General features: G+C 40.5%; 1 protein-coding gene across 3 annotated transcripts in view; it reads right to left on the bottom strand.

Annotated features, from left to right (window-relative positions):
* Window positions 1-240: 240 nt before the first annotated feature.
* TSC22D1 (TSC22 domain family member 1) overlaps window positions 241-27,833 on the bottom strand; it is a 131,580-nt gene continuing 103,987 nt past the window's right edge. The window contains exons 1-3 of one of the 3 annotated variants that reach the window (XM_082602435.1): window positions 3,922-3,978; window positions 2,800-2,851; window positions 241-1,622 (exon numbers count right to left, since the gene is read on the bottom strand). In XM_082602435.1, the coding sequence (XP_082458561.1) occupies window positions 1,365-1,622; window positions 2,800-2,802 (261 nt within the window). In that variant the 5' untranslated portion in view covers window positions 2,803-2,851; window positions 3,922-3,978 and the 3' untranslated portion in view covers window positions 241-1,364. Of the gene's footprint in view, window positions 1,623-2,799; window positions 2,852-3,252; window positions 3,623-3,921; window positions 3,979-27,833 lie in introns of those variants that run through there. The other 2 variants (XM_082602434.1, XM_082602433.1) reach the window with 2 other exon arrangements.

Raw genomic sequence — 27,833 nt, 5'->3', positions numbered from 1 at the left:
ACTAGCCTGAAGAACTAACTAAGCTCTTGCCTCTTTCATTGTGTCTCTTCCCTTACTGCCTGACAGAACGCAACGTCTGATCCGTTTTACTCCTCCAGTCAAACCACTGGCACCACTACTTGGCCCAACCCTTTCATCCCCCCACTTCAGGATTTTACTAGTCGAATTGTTTTAACTTTATCTGGAAATAGTTGTGGAAATGACTGCGATTATGTTAACACTAGAACATGGAAACACTGGTTTATCAACATTTTATATGCTTTATTGAAAGTTGACAAGTGCAACAGTTAAATACAGTGACACCTTACAACTGTGTAGAGAACATGCACAGAAACATATGCAGATAACTACTATACAGGTAATATGCAGAACCCCCTACTGGGAAATCCATTTCATTAGCTAGAACTGATCATATTTCAAAGTATTCAACCAGCTCAATCGAAAGACTTCGGTGAACCGGGACTGACTTCAAGATATTCAGCAGCTAGAAGATTTCAGATTACACAAAGTGACCAACTGTGCCAAATTCTTAAAACCTCTTTAGGTAGGTGTGTTTTTCTTCATGTATTATTTTTTACGTAGATCTCTATATAAAAGACAACCCACACCTCTTCAGACAGCCAATGAAACATCTAAATTGCAATCTGTACAACCTAAATAGTAGTTACAGTCCTCTATTGTACAAAAGTTACACTTACATACACAAATATACAATAAGCAAAACAACCTTCAGGGTAAGATAGCCTAGATCCCAGCTACCTGTCACCGTTCAGTCACGCTAATAGTTTTGTGTCATCCACTGTTTTGGAAAGAGGCACAGTACTATTGGTTTTTATGAGTGTCGGTGACAGTCGTCATTTGTACAATGAACTATGTTTCTCCTCATCTGAGGTGAGACTAAGCTTCACTCTTGATTTTCACCTCCCCTTCCAGTTCCTGGGGGGGAGGAGAGAGAGGAAAGTCCAGTGGTGCTCCACTGCTTCGGAACCCCATGGAGTACACCACGTGCAAGCAGGAAGAACTCTCCTAAGTGGGGGTGGGGAGCAGGGGAGGGATGGAAAGGCACACAGCTCCTCAGCATGAATGAAACCATTTCTCACGGATCTGCCAAGCTGCATGAGGTCCCAGTATATCCATGCTAATTCTCTCATTAACCTTAAATTCACCCAACTTAAATTTCTTCAAGCCGAAAGCATATGAGTGTTTAATACTGGAAAAAAAGAGATAATGGCATATGTCAATCTCACGTCTCTTTTGCAGCGAGCAATGAAATGGGTGACAGTGGACGCGGACGCCCCCCAGTCCATCTTCTCCGGTCGGTTCAGTTCAGACAGCAGCAGCCAGTTCCGCGGCGGCACAGGAGGCTACGCGGTTGGTCCTGAGCCCTGGGACGCTGCCTGGGCTGGGGGCTGTGTGGTCCCCTGTGGCTGTGTGTTGGCAGCGGGGGAGCCAGTCTGCAGCTGAGCCTGGAACTGGGCAAGCTGCTCGGGACTGGCCAGTGTCTTCAGCAGATTGTTCTCCTGCTCCAGCTGGGAATTTTTCTCTATTAGTTCTTTGATTTGCTCTTTGAGGACCTCCACTTCCTCTCTAACCGCATACATCAAATGGCTTTTCACCAGATCCTGAAAGGGAGAGAGAGAAGAGGAAAAAAAAAGGTTTAACTTTTTCTTTACTGTTCCCCGGACTCTGAATTTCTAAAGCATCATTTTGCGGGGCTCTCCCTAACCATTTACATATCCTGCCTTTAGAGCTCATTTAACAGGCCCTAGGGGAAATCCACGGAATACAACCACAACTGTACAATACTTCAGTTTAACGTCCAAGTCATCAAACCTTTTTAAAGCCTTTGCTTTCCTTGCAGCCGTTGGCCAGGAATGCCTACGCTCAAGTTTCCTATTCGAGATGGCAAAATGCACTGGGGCTCTGGGGCTCCGTGCAAAAGCCCGGCCCAGGGATGTCCAGCCCCGGAGCAACGGTAGCCGCGTCCCCGCCCCGAAGTCCCTCCCTCCGCCCACCAGACCGCCTCCCTCAGCACCGGCTGCAGCCAGTTCCTACAGAGCGTGTTGCCGCATTTTCCTCCCTCCCCCATCCCCCCCTCTTTCGTGATTAAGCTGACATCACAGAAACCTGGGCAGCCGTTGCAGCCAATGGGCGCTCGAGTTATTTATAGCTCCGAATTAAAGGTTCGGAGTTTGCCTAGCAACAGTGGGCAGAGAATCCCGTGAGAAGAGCCACAGGCGCTGCTCCAATAACAAAGAACGGCCAAGGCGGAAATAAAAAATAGGAGAAAACCAGGCGCAGGCTGAGAAGGCGAAACTTTTCTCCGGTTCTTTTTCATTGTGCAGTAGCCTCCATCACTGGGGATCCGTTTGGACCCGGTGTAGGAGGCCCCTTCCGGAGATCCCCACTTCTGTGGCCCTCCCCCCTCCCGGCTCCCTGGTAAACCTTAGGATTCCTAGTAAAGCCACATCACTAGAGATGAGCCCACGACCTGAGGACACGCCGGGCCAGCGCTTTCCTAGCGATTCCCCAGCAAAAAGGGGAACCTCCGCCAAAATCCCGACGGCTGTGTGAAATCCGTCCTGGAAAGAACATCGAATACCCTCAGGGCCCCTTTCTCGCTCCTTAGCAGCTGTGGTATGTGGCTTCATGCTAGCAGAATGGAGACAGTGCCGGCATTTCTAAATGTATGGAGAGCAATCATCAGTTTAACTATGGATGCGCTTGTTCCATCCCAAGACACCTCGCTTTTTGTACCGTGCCCACATTTAGTACAAACGATTTTTAATCAGTACATACCATAGCTTGCTCGATTTTGTTGTCAATAGCTACCACACTTGCACCAGAAGAGCTGAAAAGGAAAAAAAAATCGATAAATGGAATCTATCTTAAACATCCAAGACAAAAAGGATTTCCCAATTCCGTGATATTACTAGCATCATTTTTTCAATATTCTTTAATGCTATGTAATATATCATCCTCCAGAACACACCAGCCACTCTTGTGCTAATGAATATCCAGACATTTCCCAATTTTAGTGAGCCACAAAGGCTAAATTACATAATGTGGTAAAAGCCTGTTCTCTGGCCAGACCTGCAAAAAGAAGGCTATTCTGAACATTTCAAAAAGCAACATCCATGTCCCCGTAGCCTCTCAGCAATGGACAAAGGAATTCGCCAGGCTATCTTTCACCTGCATTATTACAAGTATCTCACGAGTAAATTTTTAAAAACTATCCCGGCCGACATTTACCTATTGTCAAGTCTCACAGAGGCGTTTTCAGTCCCCAGCAAGGATGACAAGAAAGAAATAGAAAAATGTCTCAGTTGGTAAACTCCTAGATCCATCGCCACGGGTCTACACCATTGGGATTTCATGCAATTGCAGCCAAAAACACCCTCGCAGGAAAAAAAAAAAAAAGAGGGAATACTAGCAGCCTTGTTTGAGCTAGATAAAAATCTTCTAGCTTTATGTAGCTCAGGGAGAAATAGAAAACAGCAGCCCTAATTGAAAGAAACCCGGCTTCTGGGGCTTGGCGATTCCGGAAAGATGTAGATCCCACTACGGTGCGGAGAAGGCTCCCACGTCGGCAGCCGGGCTCCACCAGGCTCTAGACTAGGACTCCCAGTCTCCGTGCAAAATATATGCAGGGAAGAGCCGCGCCGATTGGCCAGCACGCCGCTGGAACCGCCCCCTTCTCCCTTCCCCGCCCTCCTCCTCTCTTCCCCGCCTTCCTCGCCACCCCCACCCCCGCCCCCAGCCCGGCGATCCGCTCTTCGGGTGGGCTGGCCCAGGCCGCAGTCTAAGGGGCCGGGGTGCAGGCGGCCAAAGCCTCCGTGATCAAAGAAAGATGGAGCAGTGCTCCGGCAGAAAACGCCGAGGGGCTCCGAAAAATACGATTGGGAACCCGCACGTGCTTACGTTTAAAGGAGCCAGACCCCGTCTCTGGAGCTGCCTGTCCCCGTGGCTGCCGAACAGCGAAAGCTGCTTATTTGCAACCAGACCCGTCTGAGCTACTGAGCATGCCCAGTCCCACCACTAAAGACTTGCAGGAGCCCGAGTGTCTCGATTTCAGTTATCTCGTTCTTACAGGCAGCAGTAACTGGAGGATTTTATAGGCAGTTTTATTTATAAGGATAACACCATACTGTAATAATACTTTTTTTTTCTTAGCCAGTGAATTTTAGAGGAAAAAAAATCACATTTCCTTTTTGAGAGACTCTGCCTTTCCATGAATTTATCAATTACGTGTAGAAACAAAAAACAGTACATATTCTTTGCTAGGCATATACAAATTGAGGCCAAAAGGAAACCAACAGATATAATCAGGTAGATCTCAAAATGTCCCTAGAGCCATAAACCTTAAAATTGCACCTCCTTCTTCCATTTATAGCTAGGAAAAAAAAAAAAAAATCAATCCACAGGTTGAATCCTACCCACATAGATCTATTTTCACTAAGTCCGTAAGGCAAGTTTTTGGATGTTAAGTGCAATTCCTATAAGCCTCAATCCTTTGAGCCTTCTTACATCAGAGGAACTGAAATATTGTAGGTATATATGTCACCCTGATGGCCACACTGACCAAATAATTCCCTTCTCTAAACTAAAATTAAGAGATCTGGGTGTAAAATAGCTTAACCCGTTACATAATTTCTTCTATTAACTTAAAATATTTGCAAGGATGTATCAATTGAGATTGCAGTTTAATATACTATAAGTCTAAGGCCTTAAATTCACTTGATTATTACAGGTTATAAACAGTTTGCAATTCAATACATTTAAGAAGGTACATTTAAACCTCTACAATACTGCCCTCTAATGGTATAATCCTATAAAAACAGAAAACAAAAAAACTACAAATACTGAAGACTAATCCATAAACAAGTTGTATCATCACAAATAATTCCAACATAAAATCTGACCATAGAACATGTATATGTACATATTCGATTTACACACATATACAAACACACACACGGAGTCTTTTCCCTCAACCAAGCATTCTCCCTCAAGCAGCATCCTTTAATTTAGGAAATTTTAGTTGCCAGTGGAGCCTCTTAGACATTCTTTGAAGATGACCCAGTGTTGGCAGAGTGCATTTGGCTTTAGAAATTGAAGTCATTAGGAACCAAATCTGGTGAATGTGGTAGCTGATGAAAGGGCAATTCTCTGTTGTGTTAAAAAAACCAAGGCAGTATCATCCTTTTTTTACTGTAAGGTTCATATTGTTCTCTAAATTTTAAGGCTTTGCTTTTGAATAACAAGTGATATTCAAATATATGTTGGCATATTTATAATTTACAAAAATTAAATATATATTATCTCATGATACAAATTTTAGAAAGGCACCCATTTTTAGTAAAAGGAAACAGAATAAGTGGAACCTCAAAAATCATAATTTGGTCATGTGGTCTCCATGTCTATGAATGCTAGGCACAGTTATTACTTACTACATGGTAGTTTCTATATTTTGAAAGTTACAGTTATCACCAAAACTATCTATGTGATTAAGTCATTTATTTGTTTAAACGGAATTTCAACTGCACAGGAAAAATTAAAGCATCGCTTAAGCTGCAATTAAGAGCTTAGAAAAACAAAACTCTAAGGTCATATAAAGAAATGAATTTTAAATTCCCACTGAAGTTTAAGAAGATTACTAAATTAACTGAATTTTATTTATTGGAAGAAAAGCACATGTTGCTGAATTAGCATATGTGCTACCAATATGCAGAAGTGATTGAACTGGACTCCAGGTAAAAAGGCTCTTAGGCAAAACAGAACAGAATAGAAAAATAAAATCAATAGCAAAGAACCACCCCAATCTCAAATGTCTAGGCTTTTTCCTGTGCTCCAGATTCTTGAAAACAAAGATACAAGTTGGTTATGTTTTCACTTCATTCATTCCAACTGATCATCCAAGTATTAAGCTATAGAAGCCAATATCTGAACCACAGTCTGTTTACGGCATATCTCTACAGCAGGATGTTATGGTCATCACCAATACTTTGCTATTTTAGATACACTTGCAGGGAACATCCTTGTACATATATCCTTGAATGTTTGTAATCTATTTCTGGAGAATTTGCTGGGCTAAAAGATATACAAGCAAAAATATGATTAGAAATCTATTTCTTTTCCTATCTTTCACATAAATGGGCTAGATTCCTTTAAGATGGATTTTTATATGAAAACTGAAAAGACATAATTTCAAAAAGAAGGTAAAGGAATCGGAGGAAATCTCTATAGAGGAAAACCCATGGGTCAGAAACATCTGAGGCCCAAATAGCTAAAATTACTTTCTAGCCATTACAAAAGTTTCTTCCATTTCCAAAACAAAACATCTGTGAGTCTAGTGCCCCAAGCTTAACCAAGACCAGCTGATAGGACAGGATAAACACTCCCATGCCTCTGGGAGAGACCCCTAAAGGCATGGATGATACTAGTCACCTTCAGGCACTGGGCAGAGATCAGGAGGTCTCACTCTGCTGGGGAATCTGGAGTACAGGAAAAAAAAAAAAAAGCCTGGACATTTGAGATCAGGGTAGTTCTTTGAGGTTGATTTTGTTGTTCTATTCTGTTCTGTTTTACCTAAGAGCCTTTTTTTTTTTTTTTTTTTTTTTTTTTTTTTTGCGGTAAACGGGCCTCTCACTGCTCTGGCCTCTCCCGTTGTGGAGCATAGGCTCCGCGGCCATGTCTCACGGGCCCAGCCGCTCCGTGGCATGTGGGATCTTCCCGGACCGGGGCATGAACCCATGTCCCCTGCATCAGCAGGCGGACTCTCAACCACTGCGCCACCAGGGAAGCCCCTAAAAGCCTTGAGCCTTTTTACCTGGACTCCAATTCAATCACTTCTGCATATTGGTAGCATGTATGCTAATTCAGTAACATCTGCTTTTCTTCCAAACTTTATCTGTCTTGGCCAATATAGGTACAGTTGGGGATCCACCACTCAAATAGGATAACCTGTTTCTCCCTCTGTCCAAACTCCTTGCAAATCTAAAGTGACTGCCAGGGAAGAGGCTAAAGCACATCACTGCGAGCCTGACCAAATCACTGCTGTCTAGGGACCCCCTTTCCTGGTTTACTCTTACTGGGTGCTGGAATTAGGGTTACCAGGGTTAGCAAATGAAACTTCAGGACTCCCAGTTAAAGCTGAATTGCAGATAAACAACAAATAATGTTTTAGTGTTTGGGTCCCACACACTGTTGGAACAAGAAAGAATGCCAAAGAAATACAAACAGAAAAATTCAACCATATTTTAAATTTCCTTGATTTCCAAAGAAAAGGTGGAAGATAAAGTTCAGAAAATCTTCCCAAAAGTAGAACAAAAAAGAGATGGAATTGTGAGATACAAGAGACTTAAAAGGATCAATCTAGGAGGTCCTACATCAAAATAGAATGAACTCCAGAAATAGAGAATAGAGGGAAGAAAATTATCAAAGAAATAATTTAAGAATTTTTCCAGAACGGAAGGGCACAAGTCTCCAGATTAAATCAGATGACCAGACAGCTACCACAATCAATGAAGAGAGCCCTACACCAAAGCACATCATCACAAGACTAAAGATCACTCAGGACAGAGAAAATCCTAAGAGCGTCCAAACAGAAAAAAAAAAAGGTACAAACACAGGTACTAGTATCAGAATCTGCTGGCTGCCAGGAAACAATGAAGAAAATGTCTATAAAATTCTAAGAGAGAAAGGTTTTTCACTTGGCCAAATCATTTACGTGTAAATGTAGAATAAGAACATTTTCAGACATTTCAGACACCAGTATGGAGGAGCAAATCAAGGAAAAGGGTTTACAGCAAGATGAATAAGTTCTAGAGATCTGCTGTTACAACCTTGAACCTGAAGTCAACAATACTGTGTTGGTACACGTAAAACTTTTAGAGGGTGGGTCTCAGGTTAAGTCTTCTTACCACAATAAAATAAAATTTAAAAAATATAAGAAATATTGTATATTCCAAAAGAAAAAAAAAAAAAAAAGAAGGAAAACATGAACCAGGGACTCAAATGCTAGAGAGAAGGAAGGGAATTAACAGGATGATGGGGGGAATTCCCTGGTGGTCTAGTGGTTAGGATTCTGTGCTTCCACTGCAGGGGGCACAGGTTCGATCCCTGGTTGTGGAACTAAGATCCCGCATGCTGGGCGGCGCAGCCCCCCCCCAAAAAAGCAGGATGATGGGGGAAGGAAATCTGGGGATGACAGGTGCTAATAAGCAAGCCTTAGCAGCAACAGATATGTAACCATGTGGGAAGTGGGAGCCTTTGGGAGTCAGCACTTTGGTGGGAATAAACAGAGACAGGATCTAATACATTTGAGCATTTGCAGGGGCGGGGGGTGGTACAGCCAGGTATGGGACAGATCTAATGGAGCAACTAGATAAGTTCAAAGACAGTTTTACAGAAAACAAAAAAAGAAAGAAAAAAAAACTTACGCTCATAAATAAAATTTACACGACTATATTCGTTCTTAACACTTTTTACTTATTTAACTTTAAAAAGTTAAATTAACTTTATTGGGAAGCTGGTGGGAAGAAGTGTGTGGAGGGAAGAAAAAAACTGTGGTAAGAATGGTTTAAAAATGCTAAATCCTGGGTTTCCCTAGTAGTGCAGTGGTTGAGAGTCCGCCTGCCGATGCAGGGGACATGAGTTCGTGCCCTGGTCCAGGAAGATCCCACATGCCGCGGAGTGGCTAGGCCCGTGAGCCATGGCCACTGAGCCTGCGAGTCCAGAGCCTGTGCTCCGCAACGGGAGAGGCCACAACAGTGACAGGCCCGCGTACCAAAAAAAAAAATAATAAAAAAATGCTAAATCCTTATCTACCACAGCTTGATTATAAAATATCTACAATTGATAAAGCAAGAATAACTATATCAATATGACATGCACATCTGTGGGTAAATATGAGAAAGCAAAAAAATTAAAAGTGGCTGCCTCAGGAATAGATTGGGAGATTGGAAAAAAGGAAACTGCTAATATATTTTTTTCTATTCACTCTATCTTTAGGTATGTACAATTTTTTTAAGTAAAAGAGAGAGGATGGAGAGGGCAGACAGCAGAAGCAAGAAGAACTACAATCCTGCAGCTTGTGGACCAAAAACCACATTCACAGAAAGATAGACAAGATGAAAAGGCAGAGGGCTATGTACCAGATGAAGGAACAAGATAAAACCCCAGAAAAACAACTAAATGAAGTGGAGATAGGCAACCTTCCAGAAAAAGAATTCAGAATAATGATAGTGAAGATGATCCAGGACCTTGGAAAAAGAATGGAGGCAAAGATCGAGAAGATGCAAGAAATGTTTAACAAAGACCTAGAAGAAATAAAGAACACCTAGAAGAATTAAAGAACAAACAAACAGAGATGAACAGTACAATAACTGAAATGAAAACTACACTAGAAGGAATCAATAGCAGAATAACTGAGGCAGAAGAATGGATAAGTGACCTGGAAGACAGAATAGTGGAATTCACTGCTGTGGAACAGAATAAAGAAAAAAGAATGAAAAGAAATGAAGACAGCCTAAGAGACCTCTGGAACAACATTAAACTCAACAACATTCGCATTATAGGGGTCTCAGAAGGAGAAGAGAGAGAGAAAGGACCAGAGAAAATATCTGAAGAGATTTGAGTCGAAAACTTTCCTAACCTGGGAAAGGAAATAGCCACCCAGGAAGCACAGTGAGTCCCATACAGGATAAACCCAAGAAGAAACATGCCGAGACACATAGTAATCAAATTGGCAAAAATTAAAGACAGAAAAATTATTGAAAGCAGCAAGGGAAAAATGACAAATAATATACAAGGGAACTCCCATAAGGTTAACAGCTGATTTCTCAGCAGAAACTCTACAAGCCAGAAGGGAGTGGCATGATACACTTAAAGTGATGAAAGGGAGAACCTACAACCAAGATTACTCTACCCGGGAAGGATCTCATTCAGATTCGACATAGAAATCAAAAGCTTTATAGACAAGCAAAAGCTAAGAGAATTCAGCACCACCAAACCAGCTCTACAACAAATGCAAAAGGAACTTCTCTAAGTGGGAAACACAAGAGAAGAAAAGGACCTACAAAAACAAACCCAAAACAATTAAGAAAATGGTCATAGGAACATACATATTGATAATTACCTTAAATGTGAATGGATTAAACGCTCCAACCAAAAGACACAGGCTTGCTGAATAGATACAAAAACAAGACCCATATATATGCTGTCTACAAAAGACCCACTTCAGACCTAGGGACACATACAGACTGAAAGTGAGGGGATGGTAAAAGATATTCCATGCAAATGGAAATCAAAAGAAAGCTGGAGTAGCAATACTCATATCAGATAAAAGAGACTTTAAAATAAAGAATGTTACAAGAGACAAGGAAGGACACTACATAATGATCAGTGGATCAATCCAAGAAGAAGATATAACGATTATAAATATATATGCATCCTACATAGCACCTCAATACATAAGGCAACTGCTAACAGCTATAAAACAGGAAATCGACAGTAACACAATAATAGTGGGGGACTTTAACACCTCACTTACACCAATGGACAGATCATCCAAAATGAAAATAAATAAGGAAACAGAAGTTTTAAATGACACAATAAACCAGATAGATTTAATTGATATTTACAGGATATTCCATCCAAAAACAGCAGATTACACTTTCTTCTCAAGTGCGCACAGAACATTCTCCAGGATAGATCACATCTTGGGTCACAAATCAAGCCTCAGTAAATTTAAGAAAATTGAAATCATATCAAGCATCTTTTCTGACCACAACGCTATGAGATTAGAAATGAATTACAGTGAAGAAAAGGTAAAAAACACAAACACATGGAGGCTAAACAATATGTTAGTAAATAACCAAGAGATCACTGAAGAAATCAAAGAGGAAATCAAAAAATACCTAGAGACGAATGACAATGAAAACACGATGATCGAAAACCTATAGGATGCAGCAAAAGCAGTTCTAAGAAGGAAGTTTATACCTATACTAGCCTACCTCAAGAAACAAGAAAAATCTCAAATAAACAATCTAACCTTACACCTAAAGGAACTAGAGAAAGAAGAACAAACAAAACCCAAGGTTAGCAGAAGGAAAGAAATCATAAAGATCAGAGCAGAAATAAATGAAATAGAAACAAAGAAAACAATAGCAAAGATCAATAAAACTAAAAGCTGGTTCTTTGAGAAGATAAACAAAATTGATAAACCATTAGCCAGACTCATCAAGAAAAGAGGGAGAGGACCAAAATCAATAAAATTAGAAATGAAACAGGAGAAGTTACAAGAGACACCACAGAAATACACAGCATCCTAAGAGACTACTACAAGCAACTCTATGCCAATAAAATGGACAACCTGGAGGAAATGGACAAATTCGTAGAAAGGTATAACCTTCCAAGACTGAACCAGGAAGAAATAGAAAATATGAACAGACCAATCACAAGTAATGAAATTGAAACTGTGATAAAAAATCTTCCAACAAACAAAAGTCCAGGACCAGATGGCTTCACAGGTGAATTCTATCAAACATTTAGAGAAGAGCTAACACCCATGCTTCTCAAACTCTTCCAAAAAATTGCAGAGGAAGGAACACTCCCAAACTCATTCTATGAGGCCACCATCACCCTGATGCCAAAACCAGACAAATATACTCCAAAAAAAGAAAATTACAGACCAATATCACTGATGAATATAGATGCAAAAATCCTCAACAAAATACTAGCAAACAGAATCCAACAACACATTAAAAGGATCATACACCATCATCAAGGGGGATTTATCCCAGGGATACAAGGATTCTTCGATATATGCAAATCAATCAATGTGATACACCATATTAAGAAATTGAAGAATAAAAGCCATATGATCATCTCAATAGATGCAGAAAAAGCTTCTGACAAAATTCAACATCCATTTATGATAAAAACTCTCCAGAAAGTGGGCATAGAGGGAACCTACCTCAACGTAATAAAGGCCATATACGACAAACCCACAGCAAACATCATTCTCGATGGTGAAAAACTGAAAGCATTTCCTCTAAGATCAGGAAGAAGACAAGGATGTCCACTCTCACCACTATTATTCAACATCGTTTTGGAAGTCCTAGCCATGGCAATCAGAGAAGAAAAAGAAATACAAATTGGAAAAGAAGAAGTAAAACTGTCACTGTTTGCAGATGACATGATACTATACATAGAGAATCCTAAAAATGCCACCAGAAAACTACTAGAGCTAATCAATGAATTTGGTTAAGTTCCAGGATACAAAATTAATGCACAGAAATCTCTTGCATTCCTATACACTAATGATGAAAAATCTGAAAGAGAAATTAAGGAAACACTCCCATTTACCATTGCAACAAAAAGAATAAAATACCTAGGAATAAACCTACCTAGGGAGACAAACGACCTGTATGCAGAAAACTATAAGATACTGATGAAAGAAATTAAAGATGATACCAACAGATGGAGAGATATACCACGTTCTTGGATTGGAAGAATCAACATTGTGAAAATGACCATACTACCCAAAGAAATCTACAGATTCAATGCAATCCTTATCAAATTACCATTGGCATTTTTTACAGAACGAGAACAGAAAATCTTTTTTTTTTTTTTTTGCTGTACGCAGGCCTCTCACTGCTGTGGCCTCTCCCGTTGCGGAGCACAGGCTCCGGACACACAGGCTCCGCGGCCATGGCTCGCGGGCCCAGCCGCTCCGCGGCATGTGGGATCTTCCGGGATCGGGGCACGAACCCGTGTCCCCTGCATCGGCAGGCGGACTCTCAACCACTGCGCCACCAGGGAAGCCCCAGAAAATCTTAAAATTTGTATGGAGACACAAAAGACCCCAAATAGCCAAAGCAGTCTTGAGGGAAAAAAATGTAGCTGGAGGAATCAGACTCCCTGACTTCAGACTATTATACAAAGCTACAGTAATCAAGACAATATGGTACTGGCACAAAAACAGACACATAGGTCAATGGAACAAGATAGAGAGCCCAGAGGTAAGCCCACACACCTATGGTCAACTAATCTATGACAAAGGAGGCAAGCATATACAATGGAGAAAAGACAGTCTCTTCAATAAATGGTGCTGGGAAAACTGGACAGCTACATGTAAAAGAATGAAATTAAAACACTCCCTAACACCATACACAAAAATAAACCCAAAGTGGATTAGAGACCTAAATGTAAGACCGGACTCTATAAAACTCTTAGAAGAAAACATAGGAAGAACACTCTTTGACATAAATCACAGCAAGATCTTTTTTGACCCACCTCCTAGAGTAATGGAAATGAAAACAAAAATAAACAAATGGGACCTAATGAAACTTAAAAGCTTTTGCACAGCAAAGGAGACCATAAACAAGGTGAAAAGACAACCCTCAGAATGGGAGAAAATATTTGCAAATGAATCAACGGACAAAGGATTAATCTCCAAAATACATAAACAGCTCATGCAGCTCAATATTAAAGAAACAAACAACCCAATCCAAAAATGGGCAGGAGACCTAAATAGACATTTCTACAAAGGAGACATACACATGGCCAAGAAGCACATGAAAAGCTGCTCAACATCACTAATTATTAGAGAAATGCAAATCAAAACTACAATGAGATATCACCTCACACCAGTTAGAATGGGCTCATCAGAAAATCTACAAACAACAAATGCTGGAGAGGGTGTGGAGAAAAGGGAACCCTCTTGCACTGTTGGTGGGAATGTAAATTGATACAGACACTATGGAGAACAGTATGGAGGTTTCTTAAAAAACTAAAAATAGAATTACCATATGACCCAGCAATCCCACTACTGGGCATACACCCGGAGACAACCATAATTCAAAAAGACACATGCACCCCAATGTTCATTGCAGCACTATTTACAATAGCCAGGTCATGGAAGCAACCTAAATGCCCATTGACAGACGAATGGATAAAGAAGATGTGGTACATATATACAACAGAATATTACTCAGCCATAAAAAGGAACGAAATTGGGTCATTTGTAGAGACATGGATGGATCTAGAGACTGTCGTACAGAGTGAAGTAAGTCAGAAAGAGAAAAACAAATATCGTATATTAACGCATGTATGTGGAACGTAGAAAAATGGTACAGATGAACCGGTTTGCAGGGCAGAAGTTGAGACACAGATGTGGAGAACAAACGTATGGACACCAAGGGGGGAAAGCCACGGGGGGGTTGGGATGGTGGTGTGATGAATTGCTTGATTGGGATTGACATGTATACACTAATATGTATAAAATGGATGACTAATAAGAACCTGCTGTATAAAAAAATAGATAAAATGCAAACATTTTTTAAAAAATAACTAATACTAAACTTTCTTTGGGTTATTTGTATGGAAATATGTTAATATAAATGTTTCAGACATTACATGAAATTCCAAAAAATCTTATATGTTCTGGTATAACATTATAAGTCATAATTCTAGTTATTATTTTAAACTGTATATCTCAGAAATAACTAAATTTCCTAGTCAACTGCATTATTATGAACTTTCATCAATCTTTCACCGTGGTCATTTTTAAGTCTTTCGTCATTTACAGGCAGTTCTGGGTGTAGTCTGATGCTTTTGCAAAAATGTTCCTATAAAAGGGTTTCATCTTCAAGGAATTCATGGAAAAGACTCTGACAAGTACAGGTTTCTGGTAACTGACTACACGGCTGAACTGAATGAATAAGCATTTTCAGAACTCTATTGGAAAACTGATGAATTCATAAAAGTGCTAACAAAAGATCAAGATGAAAAAAAAATTAATTACATGGGACTGAGTGAACTGATGAGGATCATTATAATTTTTGTGACTTTCTGTTTGAAAAAACAAAAAAAAGAGAGAGAGGATAGGACCTGCAGGGACCGTGCCCCTCTGCTCGCAGGCTTCCCTGGACGACTTAGCAGCAAACGTGAGGAGACTACCCAAGGCTGGGGAAGGAGCCACCCGGAAGAAGCAGGAAGAACAAGTTTTGGAAATCACACAGGGCTGGGAATAGTTGGTCTTACCACCAGCCTGGGTTAAAAAAAAAAAAAAAAAAAAAGACAAACCTTGTAAATGCAGGGCACCAGATATTCAAGGAGGAAAGTCATGAGGAAAAGTTAGTTCTAGACTGAATGGTGTTTTGGTCTTGTGTAAAGCAGTTTAAAAGGAAGCCTTGAAAAGATCAAACTGTTTCCAAGTAACTTATTTACTTCCCAAAACAAGCCTCGAGGATATTAAATAAAATGCAGCTAGCAACCAATAATTCACAATGTCTGGCATCCAATGAAAAGTACCAGGCATATAAATAAACAGGGAAATGTGACTCATAATGAGGAGGAAAATCAATCAATCAAAATGACCCAGATATGACAAAGACGATATAATTTGTAGACAAGGACACTCAAATAATTATTATAACCATATTTCATATGTTCAAGAAAGTAGAGGTAAACAGCAGCATATTAAATAGAGGTAGGAAAGGTATAGAGAAAACCCAAATTAGATTTATGAGGATGAAAAATACAATTTGAGAAGAAAGATATGCTGCAGGCGATTAACAGCAGATTAGACAGGGCAGGGGAAATATTAGTGATATATCAGCAATAGAAACTACCCAAAACAAAACAGAGAGCAAAAAAAGCTGAAAAAAAGAACAAAACAAAAAAAGAAGAAAGTATCATTAAACTCTGAAGCAATTTCAAACAACCAAGTAAATCTTTAGTGAAGTCCCTAAAGAAGAGAAGAGGGAAAGAGAGGGGAAAAAATATTTGAAGTGATAACAGCAATTTTCTCCAAATTTTATTTAAAAAAAATAAATTCACAGATCCAAGAAGCTAAACGAACTTCAAGTAAGAGAACCGTGAAGAAAATTGCAGCAAGGTGTATCATAATCAAATGGCTTAAAACCAGTGATAAAGCGATCATCTTAAAAGCAGCCCAGAGAAAAGAACTAGATCATACACAGAGAAACAAAGATAAGATTGGGAGCAGACTTCTGGTTGACAGAAGACTGCGCAGCAACTTCTTTCAAGTGCCGAAAGGACATTCTGAAAAGCCTGTCAACCGATAAGTCTATGCCCAGTGAAAATATCTGTCCAAAATGAAGGTGAAATTCTTTTTCAGACACACGAAAGCTACAAGGATTCAATCACTGGCAGACTTGCACTATAAGAATTGTGAAGTCAGTTTTTCAGGCAGAAGGAAAATGATACCAGATGGAAGTTGAGATGTACACAAAAGAATGAAGAGCATCAGAAATGGTAACTATGTAGTTAAATACAAAAGATATTTCCCTTAACTATTTAAATCTCTTTTAAAAGATAAATGACTATTTAAAGCAAAAATAATAACAATATATGAGTGAAGAGGGGATATATCATATGTAGAAGTAAAATGTATGACACAAAACAACACAGGCCGGCGGGGAGAAGGGAAGGACGGTGCTGTAGGTTGTTACATTACTTGAAAGTAGATGCGGTAAGTTAAAAATGTACGCTACAGACTCTAAAGCAATAACTGAAATAACAACACAAAGAGTTACGGCTAATAAGCCAACAAAGAAGATATCATGGAATCATGAGAAAAAATACAATCTAAAAGAAGTAGAATGGAAGAAAAGAGGAATAAAGAACAAAATAAAAAGTGAATAGTAAGACAGTCATTCAAACCAACTATAGCAATAATCACATTAAATGTAAATGTTCTCAATTAAGCACCTTAATTAAAAGGTACAGATTGTCAGATCAGATAAAAAAAAAAAACCCAAGACACAACCATTGCTGACTTTAAGAAATAATACTTTAGGACTTCCCTGGTGGCGCAATGGTTGAGAGTCAGCCTGCCGATGCAGGGGACACGGGTTCGTGCCCCGGTCAGGGAAGATCCCACATGCCGCGGAGCGGCTAGGCCCGTGAGCCATGGCCGCTGGGCCTGCACGTCCGGAGCCTCTGCTCCGCAACGGGAGAGGCCACAACGGTGAGAGGCCCACGTATCGCAAAAAAATAAAATTAAATTAAAAAGAAATAATATTTTAGGACTTCCCTGGTGGTGCAGTGGTTAAGAAGCTGCCTGCCAATGCAGGGGGACACGGGTTCCAGCCCTGGTCCAGGAAGATCCCACATGCCGCGGAGCAACTAAGCCCGCACGCCAGAACTACTGAGCCTGTGCCCTAGAGCCCACGTGCCACAACTACTGAAGCTTGCACGCCTAGAGCCCTTGCTCCACAACAAGAGAAGCCACCGCAATGCGAAGCCTGCGCACCGCAACATAGAGTAGCCTCTGCTCTCTGCAACTAGCAAAAGCCCGGGCACAGCAACAAAGACCCAACAGAGCCAAAAATAAACGAACAAATAAATAAATAAATTTATTTTAAAAAAAAGAAATATAAAGGCATAATTAGGTAAAATAAGAGGATGGAAGAGGATCCTCTATGTTAAAATAATCAAAAGAACACTGAAGTGGCTATATGATTCAGAGAAAGTGGACTGCAGAGCTAAAGTCATTTCATAATGAATAAAAGGGTCAATTCATCATGAGGTCATAAAAATCCTAAATGTTTATACCCTGATAACAGAGCTTCAAATTATATGAAGCAACAAACCGATAGAATTATAAGGAGAAACAGAAAACTCCACAATTAAAGTTAGAGTTTTTAACGATCCTCTCTCAGTAATTGAAAGACAGTAAGCAGAAAATAAGTAAGGGTACTGAATACTGGAATAACTCTGTCAACCACTTGACCTAACTGTTTTTTGTAGAACATTCCATCCAATAACAGCAGAATACACATTCATTTCAAGCACACATGGTATTTTTACCATGATAGGCCATATTCTGAGCCACAAAACGAGTCTCAATAAATTTAAAAGGGTTCAAATCATACAAAGCATGTTCTATAAGCACAATGGAATTAAATTAGAAATCAATTACAGAAAATAAATTACAGAAAATTATCTGGAAAATCTCCAAATATTTGGAAATAACACATACCTAAATAACCCATGGGGGTCAAATAAAAGGGAAATTGGGAAGATTTTTGAACTGAGTAAAAAGAAAACATGGCATATCAAATTTATTTCAGTAAATATGACAACTTAGATGTAATGGACAAATTCCTAGAAAAACACAAACTACCAAAACTCACTCAAGGAGAAATGGGTAACTAAAATAGTCCATTGTTTAAATTAATTTGTAATTTAAATCTTCCTACCCCAAAAAACTCAGGCCCAGATGGTTTCACTGGTGAATCCTACTAAATATTTAAGGAAGAAACTATTCCGATTCTACACAAACTCTCTTCGAGAAAACTGAAGAGAAAACACTTCCCAACTCATTCTACAAGGCCAGCATGACCCTAATAATAAAATCAGGCAGACATTATTTAAAAAAAAAAAGTTGGGGGGGGGGAGAAAATTACAGACCAACAGCCCTAATGAACAGAGACGCAAAAGTTCTTTAAAAATTTTTGGCAACTTGAATCCAACTATATATAATACGAGTAATAAATACATCAGGACCAAATGGCATTTATCCTGAGAATGCAAGGTAAACATTCGAAAGTCAATGTGATTCACTATATAAAAAGTACAGGGTCATCTCAATAGATGCAGAAAAAGCAATCTGACAAAATACAACATCCATTCATGATAAAAACTCTCAGCAGAACAGGAATCAAAGTCCTTCAACCTGATAAAGGGCATATACAAAAACTATTCAGCTGACATCACACTTAATGGCAAAAGAATGAATGCCTTCCCCCTAAGATTGGAAAAAAGGCAAGAATGTCCACTCTCAGCAATACTGTTCAATATACTGGAGGTAATAGTAATAGGCAGTCAATAAGGCAAAAAAAAAAAAAAAAAAAAAAAGAAAAGAAAGAAAGGAAGGAAGGAAGGAAGGGACAAAAGAAAGGGCATCCAGAGTAGAAAGAAAAAAAATAAAACTATCCTATTAACAGATAATATGATTGCCTACACAGAAAATCCCAAAGAATGCACACAAAAAACTACAGGAACTAACAATAAGAATGTTTATCAAGGTCACAGGATATAAGTTCAATCAGAAAAATCAATTATATTCCTACGTATTGGCATGAACAATTAACAGCTGACATCTTTAAAATTTATTTATTTATTTATTTTTGGCCACGTAGGGTCTTCGTTGCTGCGCGCGGGCTTTCTCTAGTTGTGGCTAGTGGGAGCTACTCTTCGTTGAGGTGCGTGGGCTTCTCATTGCGGTGGCTTCTCTTGTTGTGGAGCACAGGCTCTAGGCGCACTGGCTTCAGTAGTTGTGGCACGCTGGCTCAGCCGTTGTGGCTCACAGGCTCTAGAGCGCAAGCTCAATAGCTGTGGCGCACAGGCTTAGCTGCTCTGTGGCATGTGGGATCTTCCCGGACCAGGGATAGAACCCGTGTCCCCTGCATTGGCAGGTAGATTCTTAACCACTGTGCCACCAGGGAAGTCCAAAAGCTGACATTTTTTTAAAGTTCCATTTACCTCATAAAAATACATGAAATAGATATAAATTTAACAAAATATGTATAAAATCTGTATGCTGAAAACTATAAAACACTGATGAAAGAAATCCAAGAGAACCAAATAAATGGTGAGATACACTGTGTTCAACTGAAAGACTCAATATTGTTAATATGTCAATTCCCCCTCCCCCAACTAATGTAAAGATTCAATGTAATCCCAATCAAAATTCCAGCAAGACTTATTAAAAAATGACAAAGTGATTCTAAAATTTATACATAAAAGTAAAAGAACTGGAATAAGCAAAACAATTTTAGAAGAATAGAGCTGAAGGGCTCCCACTCAAGACTTTCTGTAAAGTTACTCTCATCGAGATAGTGTGGTATTGGTAAAGGGACAGATGTGTAGAGCAATGGAACAGAATAGAGAGGTAAGAAACAGTCCCACACATATATGGCAAATTGATTTAACAAAGAGGTAAAAGTGATTCAGTGCAGAAAGATAATCTTTTCAACAAATAGTCTTGAAACAGCTAGATAGAATATAGAAAACAAAACCCAGTTTGATCCATTCCTCCCACCATATGAAATATTGACTTAAAATGGATGAGACTTATATGCAAAATCCAAAACCATAATTCCTTCAGACCTTGGGTTAGGCAAAGACTTCTTGAATGTGACATGAAAAGCACCATCCATAAAAGAGAAAAAAAAATCAATGAACAAAATGAAGAATTTCTGTTGTTTGAAAGACACTGTTACAAGAATGAATACACAAACTATAGACTGTAATTAAATATTGCAAGTCACACATCTGATAAAGGACCTATATCGAGAATATATAAAGAACTCTTAAAACTCAATAGCAAGAAAACAAACAATGCAATTTTTAAAAAAATGGGCAACAGACACTTTATCAAAGAAGATACATGCTTGGTAAATAGCACATGGAAAAATGGTAAACATCATTAATCATTTCAGAAGTGCAAACTAAAACCATAATGAGATACAGCAACACATCTACTAGAGGGGCTAAAATCTTTCATTTAAAGATTAAACCTAAAAATATCAACTGTTGACAAGATGGCAGAACAGTTGGAATGCTCATATACTGATGGTGGGAATGCAAAATGGTACAACCACTCTGCACAACAGTTTAGCAGTTGCTTATAAAGTCTGACTCTCCATAAAACCCAATAATCCCAGTCTAAGTCAGTAACCTAAGTGAAATGAAATTTATGTTCTCACAGAAATATGTACATAAATGTTTGTGGCTTTATCATAATCACTCAGAACTGGAAACAACACAAATGTCCTTCAACTGGAGAATGGATTAACAAACCGTGGTACACCTATACCACGGAATACTACTCAGCTATAAAAAGAAATGAACTACTGATACACCTAAGAACTTGAATGAATCTCAGATATATTATGGTTAAATGAAAGAAGCCAGACTTAGGCTGCAAACGATGATTCCATTTACAGTGACATTCTAGAAAAGGCAAATCTATAGGCACAAAAAACAGGCCAGAAGTTGCCAGAGCCTTGGGGTAAGGGAGGGGAGGTTTTTGTAGGCGATGGAACCGTTTCCTTTCTTGATTGTGGTGGTGGTACAACCACTGTTTGTTTGTCAAAACCTGAAGAACTGTATACTGAACAGAGAAACTTCACTGAGTTACGCTCTAAAAAAATGAAAGAAGAACGTGGCTGCCTCTAGGTAGCAGGTGAGAGGGTGAAAAAAAAAAGGAACTGCTAATATTTTTTTCTATTAATTCTACTTGATCTTTATAAATGCACATGTATTTTCTACTATGGTAAAACACATATAACCTAAAATTTATCAATTTAACCATTTTAAGTGTACAGTTCAGTAGTGTTAAGTATATGCACCTTGTTGTGAAACAGATCTCTAGAACTTTTTCATCTTGCACATCTGAAACCGTACCTATTAAACAATTCCCCGTACCCCTTCCCCACCTCTAGCCCCAGTAATCATCATTCTACTTCCTGTTTCTATGAATTTACTACTTTAGATACCTATACATGTATTATTTTGATTAAAAATATTTTAAAGTAAAAGCAAAGAGAAAAAAAAGCTACTAAAAAAGTTATAGGGACTTCCCTGGTGGCGCAGTGTCTAAGGGTCCGCCTGCCGATACAGGGAATACGGCTTCGATCCCTGATCCAGGAGGATCCCACATGCCGCGGAGTAACTAAGCCCGGGCGCCACAGCTACTGAGCCTGTGCTCTAGAGCCCGCGAGCCACAACCACTGAAGCCTGTGTGCCACGACTGCTGAAGCCCATGCGCCTGGAGCCCGTGCTCCGCGACGAGAGAGGCCGCCGCAGCGAGAAAGCCATGCACTGCAGCGAGGAGTGGCCAACGCTCGCCTCAACTGGAGAGGGCCCGCGCGCAGCAGCGAGGACCCAACGCAGCCAAAAATAAATACGTAAATAAATAAGTAAATGAAAACATAAATATATAAATAAAAAGAAAAAAAGAAGTTAGTTATAATCTAAGGACTTGTATACTTTCATTGATAAGACCTAAAAATGTCTACTTTAGACTAATTAACTGCTCTACAATCATCTGAAATGTATTATTGAGTTTGAATTTTAAACTATAATTTTGCTTTGTCTTAAAGCTGCCGAATTTGTTGGTAATTAACCTGCAGGAGAACTAACTCAGGTATATTGATACTACGGGTTCCCTAAATCCCACATGAGGATGAAAAGACTTAACAAATTACCTGCTCAGGGTGAGAATTTCAAAATTCCTAACAAAATACTAGCAAATTTAAATATAACCTTTTATTTATTTACACACACACACACATATATAGCATATAAGGCTCTCTATAAATATATTTTTCCTATATCTTTCTGTAGATTTTCTCTCTAAACATTTACGAATTGCTTTTAAATTATTTTACAGTTCTAGAAACAATCTCTGGTTCTTCCATACTTGTCTGCACATGCCTCTATTTCTTTGCTTTATTTAACATAACTATAATTCTAAAAGAACGCCCCTATTCTAAAAGAGTAAACAGGATTCAAAGGGTTAACATTCTCCCTTTCCGTTTATATCTTTGTGAAAATAAGCTCCTCAAAGACAAGTTTCTTCATAAATCACCGCTTTTGCTAAATCATGGTAGATTATGAAAATCAGAAGCCACGGGTAAAGGGCATCATAGATTTTGAAACCAAATGATAGCCTACATAAAACATCTGAAGAAGTGACAAGTCGTCCTGATTATGATTTGCTATTTCAAGAACCTCGTGAAAGTCTATCAGAAATGAATACTATTTCTATTTCACTTTTGCACAGCTACGCAAGACAGATGCCTCAAACTCTTCTTTCACTTTCGAAAAGTAACTACTTTAAGCTATTTTTTCACGTTAAATTCCATAAGATAACAACAGCGATAACCAATAGAGAAAGAAGAGCCAGTGGGAACTAGATTAACCATTATTCTCTGCACACAGAACCACTTAGGGCCATTAGGGTCAGTCCTTGGTGATCCTCAAACAATAAGATGAAGTTCAACTGTACAGTTTTATTTACAAAGGCGAAGATAAATTCTAGAGGATTACACAGCTCCTGAATTTCTAACGCAGTACAGACTTAGGTAAGCATGAACAAATTGGAAAAGATAACTCTGTGCTAGGGATACTGCGTGTTTACCTTCTGCCTTGATCAAGGGACCCATTTCCATATTATGGTCTCTCAGAGTCCAGGCTCTGTGACTTCACTGGGGCCCGAGGGTTTCTTTAATTGGTCTGTTCAGAATTTTAGAGCTGAAATCATCTAGTTCTCATTAGAGATCATCTAATTCAGAGATCACCTAGTTCTAATTTCCTTCATCTGTAGGTTTAGAAATTGAAGCTCAAAGACATCGTGTGCTTTTGTCCAGCGTTTATCTCATTCACTGTAGGACGGGGCAGAGAACCATCTTCTGATTCAATATGCTGTCCTCTAGACCAGGAATTCCAGATTCATATACAGAGATTTAGACTAAGGAATATTAGTGCGGGAAGAGAAAAGGGGAGACCCCTCCTGCCAATCTCAATGGAACCTCAGTAATCACGTAAAGTTGCCCATTTTACAGATGAAGAAACTGGCCAGGAATCTGTGTGGAGACCAAAGCCAGAGCCCCAGGCGGCATATGGGCCCGGCAGCCTGGCTGCAGAGTCTCCAGGCATTGTCCTGAGTAGAGATGTTGAACCCTTGGTGAAAGCCGGCCCTCACCCGCTTGGGATTATTAGATTACGGTGCTGGAGAGCCTGACGGGCACCCAGGCTAGTCCCAGTGCCAACGAGTTCCACAGTCTGAGGAGGTGCTTTCCAACCACTGGGAAGAGGTCCCAGGGTGAGCGGGGCCACCGCAGACACACAGACACAGCCAGCTGACAGACACATTACTTTGCAAACGTGCCCAAGATTGATTTTCCAATGTCTTTTCCATAAGCCCTGGTAGTTCCATGGAGAGCCCTCAGAGCTGTGAGAAGGATCAAAAGGAACCCAAGTGGACCGCAGAGAACAATGTTCACTCATAAAGAAGGCAGGCATGGGAATTCCCTGGCGGTCCAGTGGTTAGGACTCGGCGCTCTCAGACTGCTGGGACCCCGGGTTCGATCCCTGGTTGGGGAACTAAGTTCCCGCAAGCCACCTGGAGCGGCCAAAAATAAAATAAAATAAAAAAATAAAGAAGGCAGGCAGGCTGTGTCCCCAAGGCTTGGGGCTGAGGCCGAGACTAGTAGGAGAAAGCAGCCTTGTCGGCACATCACGCCCAGACCGTCCAGCTTCCCATCACAGTCCCCATGGATCTTTACTCTCTGTGGTCATCACCTGGGATGCCCTTCCCATCTCTCTGCCAGAACGTGACTCTGACGCTGCTACATTCTCCTTCATTCACAAGTAAGAGCGAGAAGACAACATAATGAAAATAACAAAGTCCTGCGTGGGCTGCCAAGGCCAGTGGAGTGGGAAATATAAATCCGCAGTGATCATTAGGGTCACTTCTTAGTATCTAAACTCAGTGCCAACCACTGTAAAGGAAATGGTCACTACAACACATCTTAGCTAGGATACGAACTAGAAGAAAATTTTTCTACACATTAGCTCTTCAGGTGTGCCTTTGTTCATTATTCATACTTATTCAGCACTGAGCACCCACGAAAGGCCAGGAACTTTAGGCTTGGTCCTAAAATTATCAAGATGTATAAGGCATAGTCTCTGCTTTCAGTGACCCAGGGGCACTTGGCGGGTGGGGAGAGGAAGACGTGTGATGCCTGGGATCATGTGGGTAGGATGATTAGCAAAACGAAGCCAGAGGATGTTTCTGAGAGCAGAAGATTCCCTCTGGGCCTTGAAAAGCAAGTGGAAGTGTCTGGTTGGACCACAGGTACAAAGAGAATGAGGACCCTCCATGAACAGGGACAGGCCAGGGAAAGCCTGGGTCTCGGAGCATCACGCCGCGTCCCCGGGCCTCTATCAGTGGTTGAGCGTGGCCATGGAGCAGGGAAGTCAGGGTCAGTGGTGGGGCGTAAAGAGAAGCAGTAGAAGGAAAAAAAGGCTGCTCCCAGGCTGGGGCCTCAGAGGCCATGGGATGGAGACTGGACTTTGGTCCGCAGGCAGCAGGGGTCCCCACAAAAGGGTTGTAAGCAGGCAGGTGATGTGACGGGATTTGTGCCTTAGCGAGACCACCCTGACCACAGTGTACAAGTCTAAAGGACATGGGATTTGGAGTAAAAGGAAGGAAATAATGAGGACCAGAACCAAGAAGGGGCGGGGACACAGAGAAAAGGGGGAGGAATTCAAAAGATGTTTTAATCTGCTGATACTACTAATGAGGCTGAACATACTTGCTTACTTCTGTTGACCGTTTGCTTTTCTCTTCTGTATGATTGCTGTTGATTTATTTTGCTCATTTTTATAATTCTTTCTGAGTCATTTTCTTATTTGTAGATAGTCTTTGAGCCTTACAAATTTTAACGTCTTTCTTTTAAACATTTGATCCAGGAATAACTTTTACAATGTAAATATGAACTAGTATAAATTAGAATTGAAATGTTTTCGTAATAGATACTGTTCTTGGGGCAAAGATATGCAGTGAATAATTGCTGTAAACAGTGTACATGGTGATAGTCCCCTCCAACAGTTCTTTAGTATTCTGAAGTTTTTATACCATGAATATTATAGTGCTCTTTGTGACTACTTTTAGAATCTAGATTTTTCCATTTCCTGTGTCTGGTCATTACCTAAAGTGAGTGCTTTACTTGAAATGAGTGGGTATTTGAATTGAGGCAAAAGAGCCTAGCAGTGAGTAGTGATTGTATATTTTATTGTTAAGAAAATTAAATTTAATTGCTTCCTCAATCTTTTAAAAAAAAAAAGATATTTGGGAGACAGGACTGGCTTACAGGGAGCTAAGGGGGGCTGGAGGACCCCCAGGCTCCTGGGTTACATGAATGGGAGGAGGCAATGCTGCTAACCAGGATGATGCTGAAGTCACGGGGAGGAACTGGATCCGGGAAATAATGGTGAGAGGACGCCCTAGGCTATGGGAAATGTGGTCTGGGAACTTAGGAGAGATCTGGCTTGAGAAAAAGATTTGGAAGTTGTTAGGTAACAGTAAACAGTCGTCGGGGGGTGGATGAGAATGCATACAGTAATGCATGCAGGAAAGGGACAGCAGAGCTGACGGCCACAAACATCAGGGCAGCCATCTGTCTTGGCAAAGACACCTGGGTTTTCTGTGGGTCTAGGGGGCACCACAAAGGTAGCGAGGCTTGAGTCGTTTTGCAAGAACTTTGCCCAGGAGAGCAGCCTACTAGATGCAGAGACCAAGAAGCAAGAGGACGAAGGTGATTTGACTGTAGAGCAGGGGAATGAGGAGATCAGGTCAGATCTCCAATGCTAAGGGTTCCCCAAAGAACTGCCAGATGTTTCCTACGAGAGCCCACATGTGAATGGCTGCCTCACAGAAAAAGCCAGCAGTCCAGACAGGGAGACAGGGAAGCAGCTGCCACTCACACAGAGGAGTGGGCCACTGTAACTACCTCTGCTCTTTCCACCCACCCACCCAGCCATGGCGGCCACCGCTTGGGAGACGAGGGGGCAGGGGGCACGCATGTGAGAGCCAAGCGGTACCCACTCCCCCAATGTGCCAGGATCCAGACTAAGGGTTTTTTTTCCTTTGGGGGGTAAGAGTGGGCAGAGTAGAGAGCTTTGATTCCAACATGAGAGTCAGGTTTCGAAATGAGAAAAAGTGAATTTTTAAAAACTGTGACTGTTTCATGGGACTTCCCTGGTGGCGCAGTGGTTAAGAATCCGCCTGCCAATGCAGGGGACACGGGTTCGAGCCCTGGTCCGGAATATCCCACACGCCACGGAGCAACTAAGCCCGTGCGCCACAACTACTGAGCCCACGAGCCACAACTACTGAAGCCCACATGCCTAGAGCCCATGCTCCACAACTGCTGCACACTCATACCTCTGAAAAATTAAGACTTCTCAATAAGCTGGTTGTACATGCATTTTCTTATGGAATACTTCTAACAACTCTGAGGTGGTAGGTACCATTATTTTCTTCATTTAAAGAAAAGAAAACGGAGGCTTACAGTGGCCAAACACGGCCCAAGGTAACATAATGCTTAAATACAGCAGAGTCAAGATCCAAACTCAAGCCAGCTGACTCTCACATGCAGCATGATGCAACCATCCCACAGAACTGAGAGGTGCCAAGCTGTTTCTAGATGCCTCAGAAATGCCCAATTCAATGAACTTAGTGAAAAACTGATGCCTGTCCTTAAAATAGCACCTGTACTTACAGCCATTATGGTTAGATACGTTGGAACAATTTATATCTCAAATCTACTATTTATCAGATTATTATTAGATATGTGTTTCTAATAAAAAAGAAATACTCTTGGACTTCCCTGGTGGCTCAGTGGTTGAGAGTCCGCCTGCCAACGCAGGGGACGCGGGTTCGTGTCCCGGTCCGGGAGGATCCCACGTGCCGCGGAGCGGCTGGGCCCGTGAGCCATGGCCGCTGAGCCTGTGCTCCGCAAGGGGAGAGGCCACAACAGTGAGAGGCCCACGTACCGCAAAAAAAAAAAAAAAAAAAAAAAAGAAATACTCTTAATTGAATATGCTTTAATTTTAATAGGTTCATAATTGGTTTGAAGGTAGTTAAAACATAAAATGATTAATTTAGTCTAATGTAGAAAAATTAAATCCTTCTCTCCATTACACAAATACTACATATATTTGAAAATTCAATCATATTATGTGGACTAAAACAAGACATTTTGCTAAAGTCATTAAAATGGTGT

Source organism: Mesoplodon mirus (assembly GCF_964341445.2).
Source record: "Mesoplodon mirus genome assembly, chromosome: 17".
Classification (NCBI taxonomy): Eukaryota; Metazoa; Chordata; class Mammalia; order Artiodactyla; family Ziphiidae; genus Mesoplodon; species Mesoplodon mirus.
The sequence above is the reverse complement of the archived record's forward strand: the minus strand, read 5'-3'. Positions and strand labels throughout refer to the sequence as shown.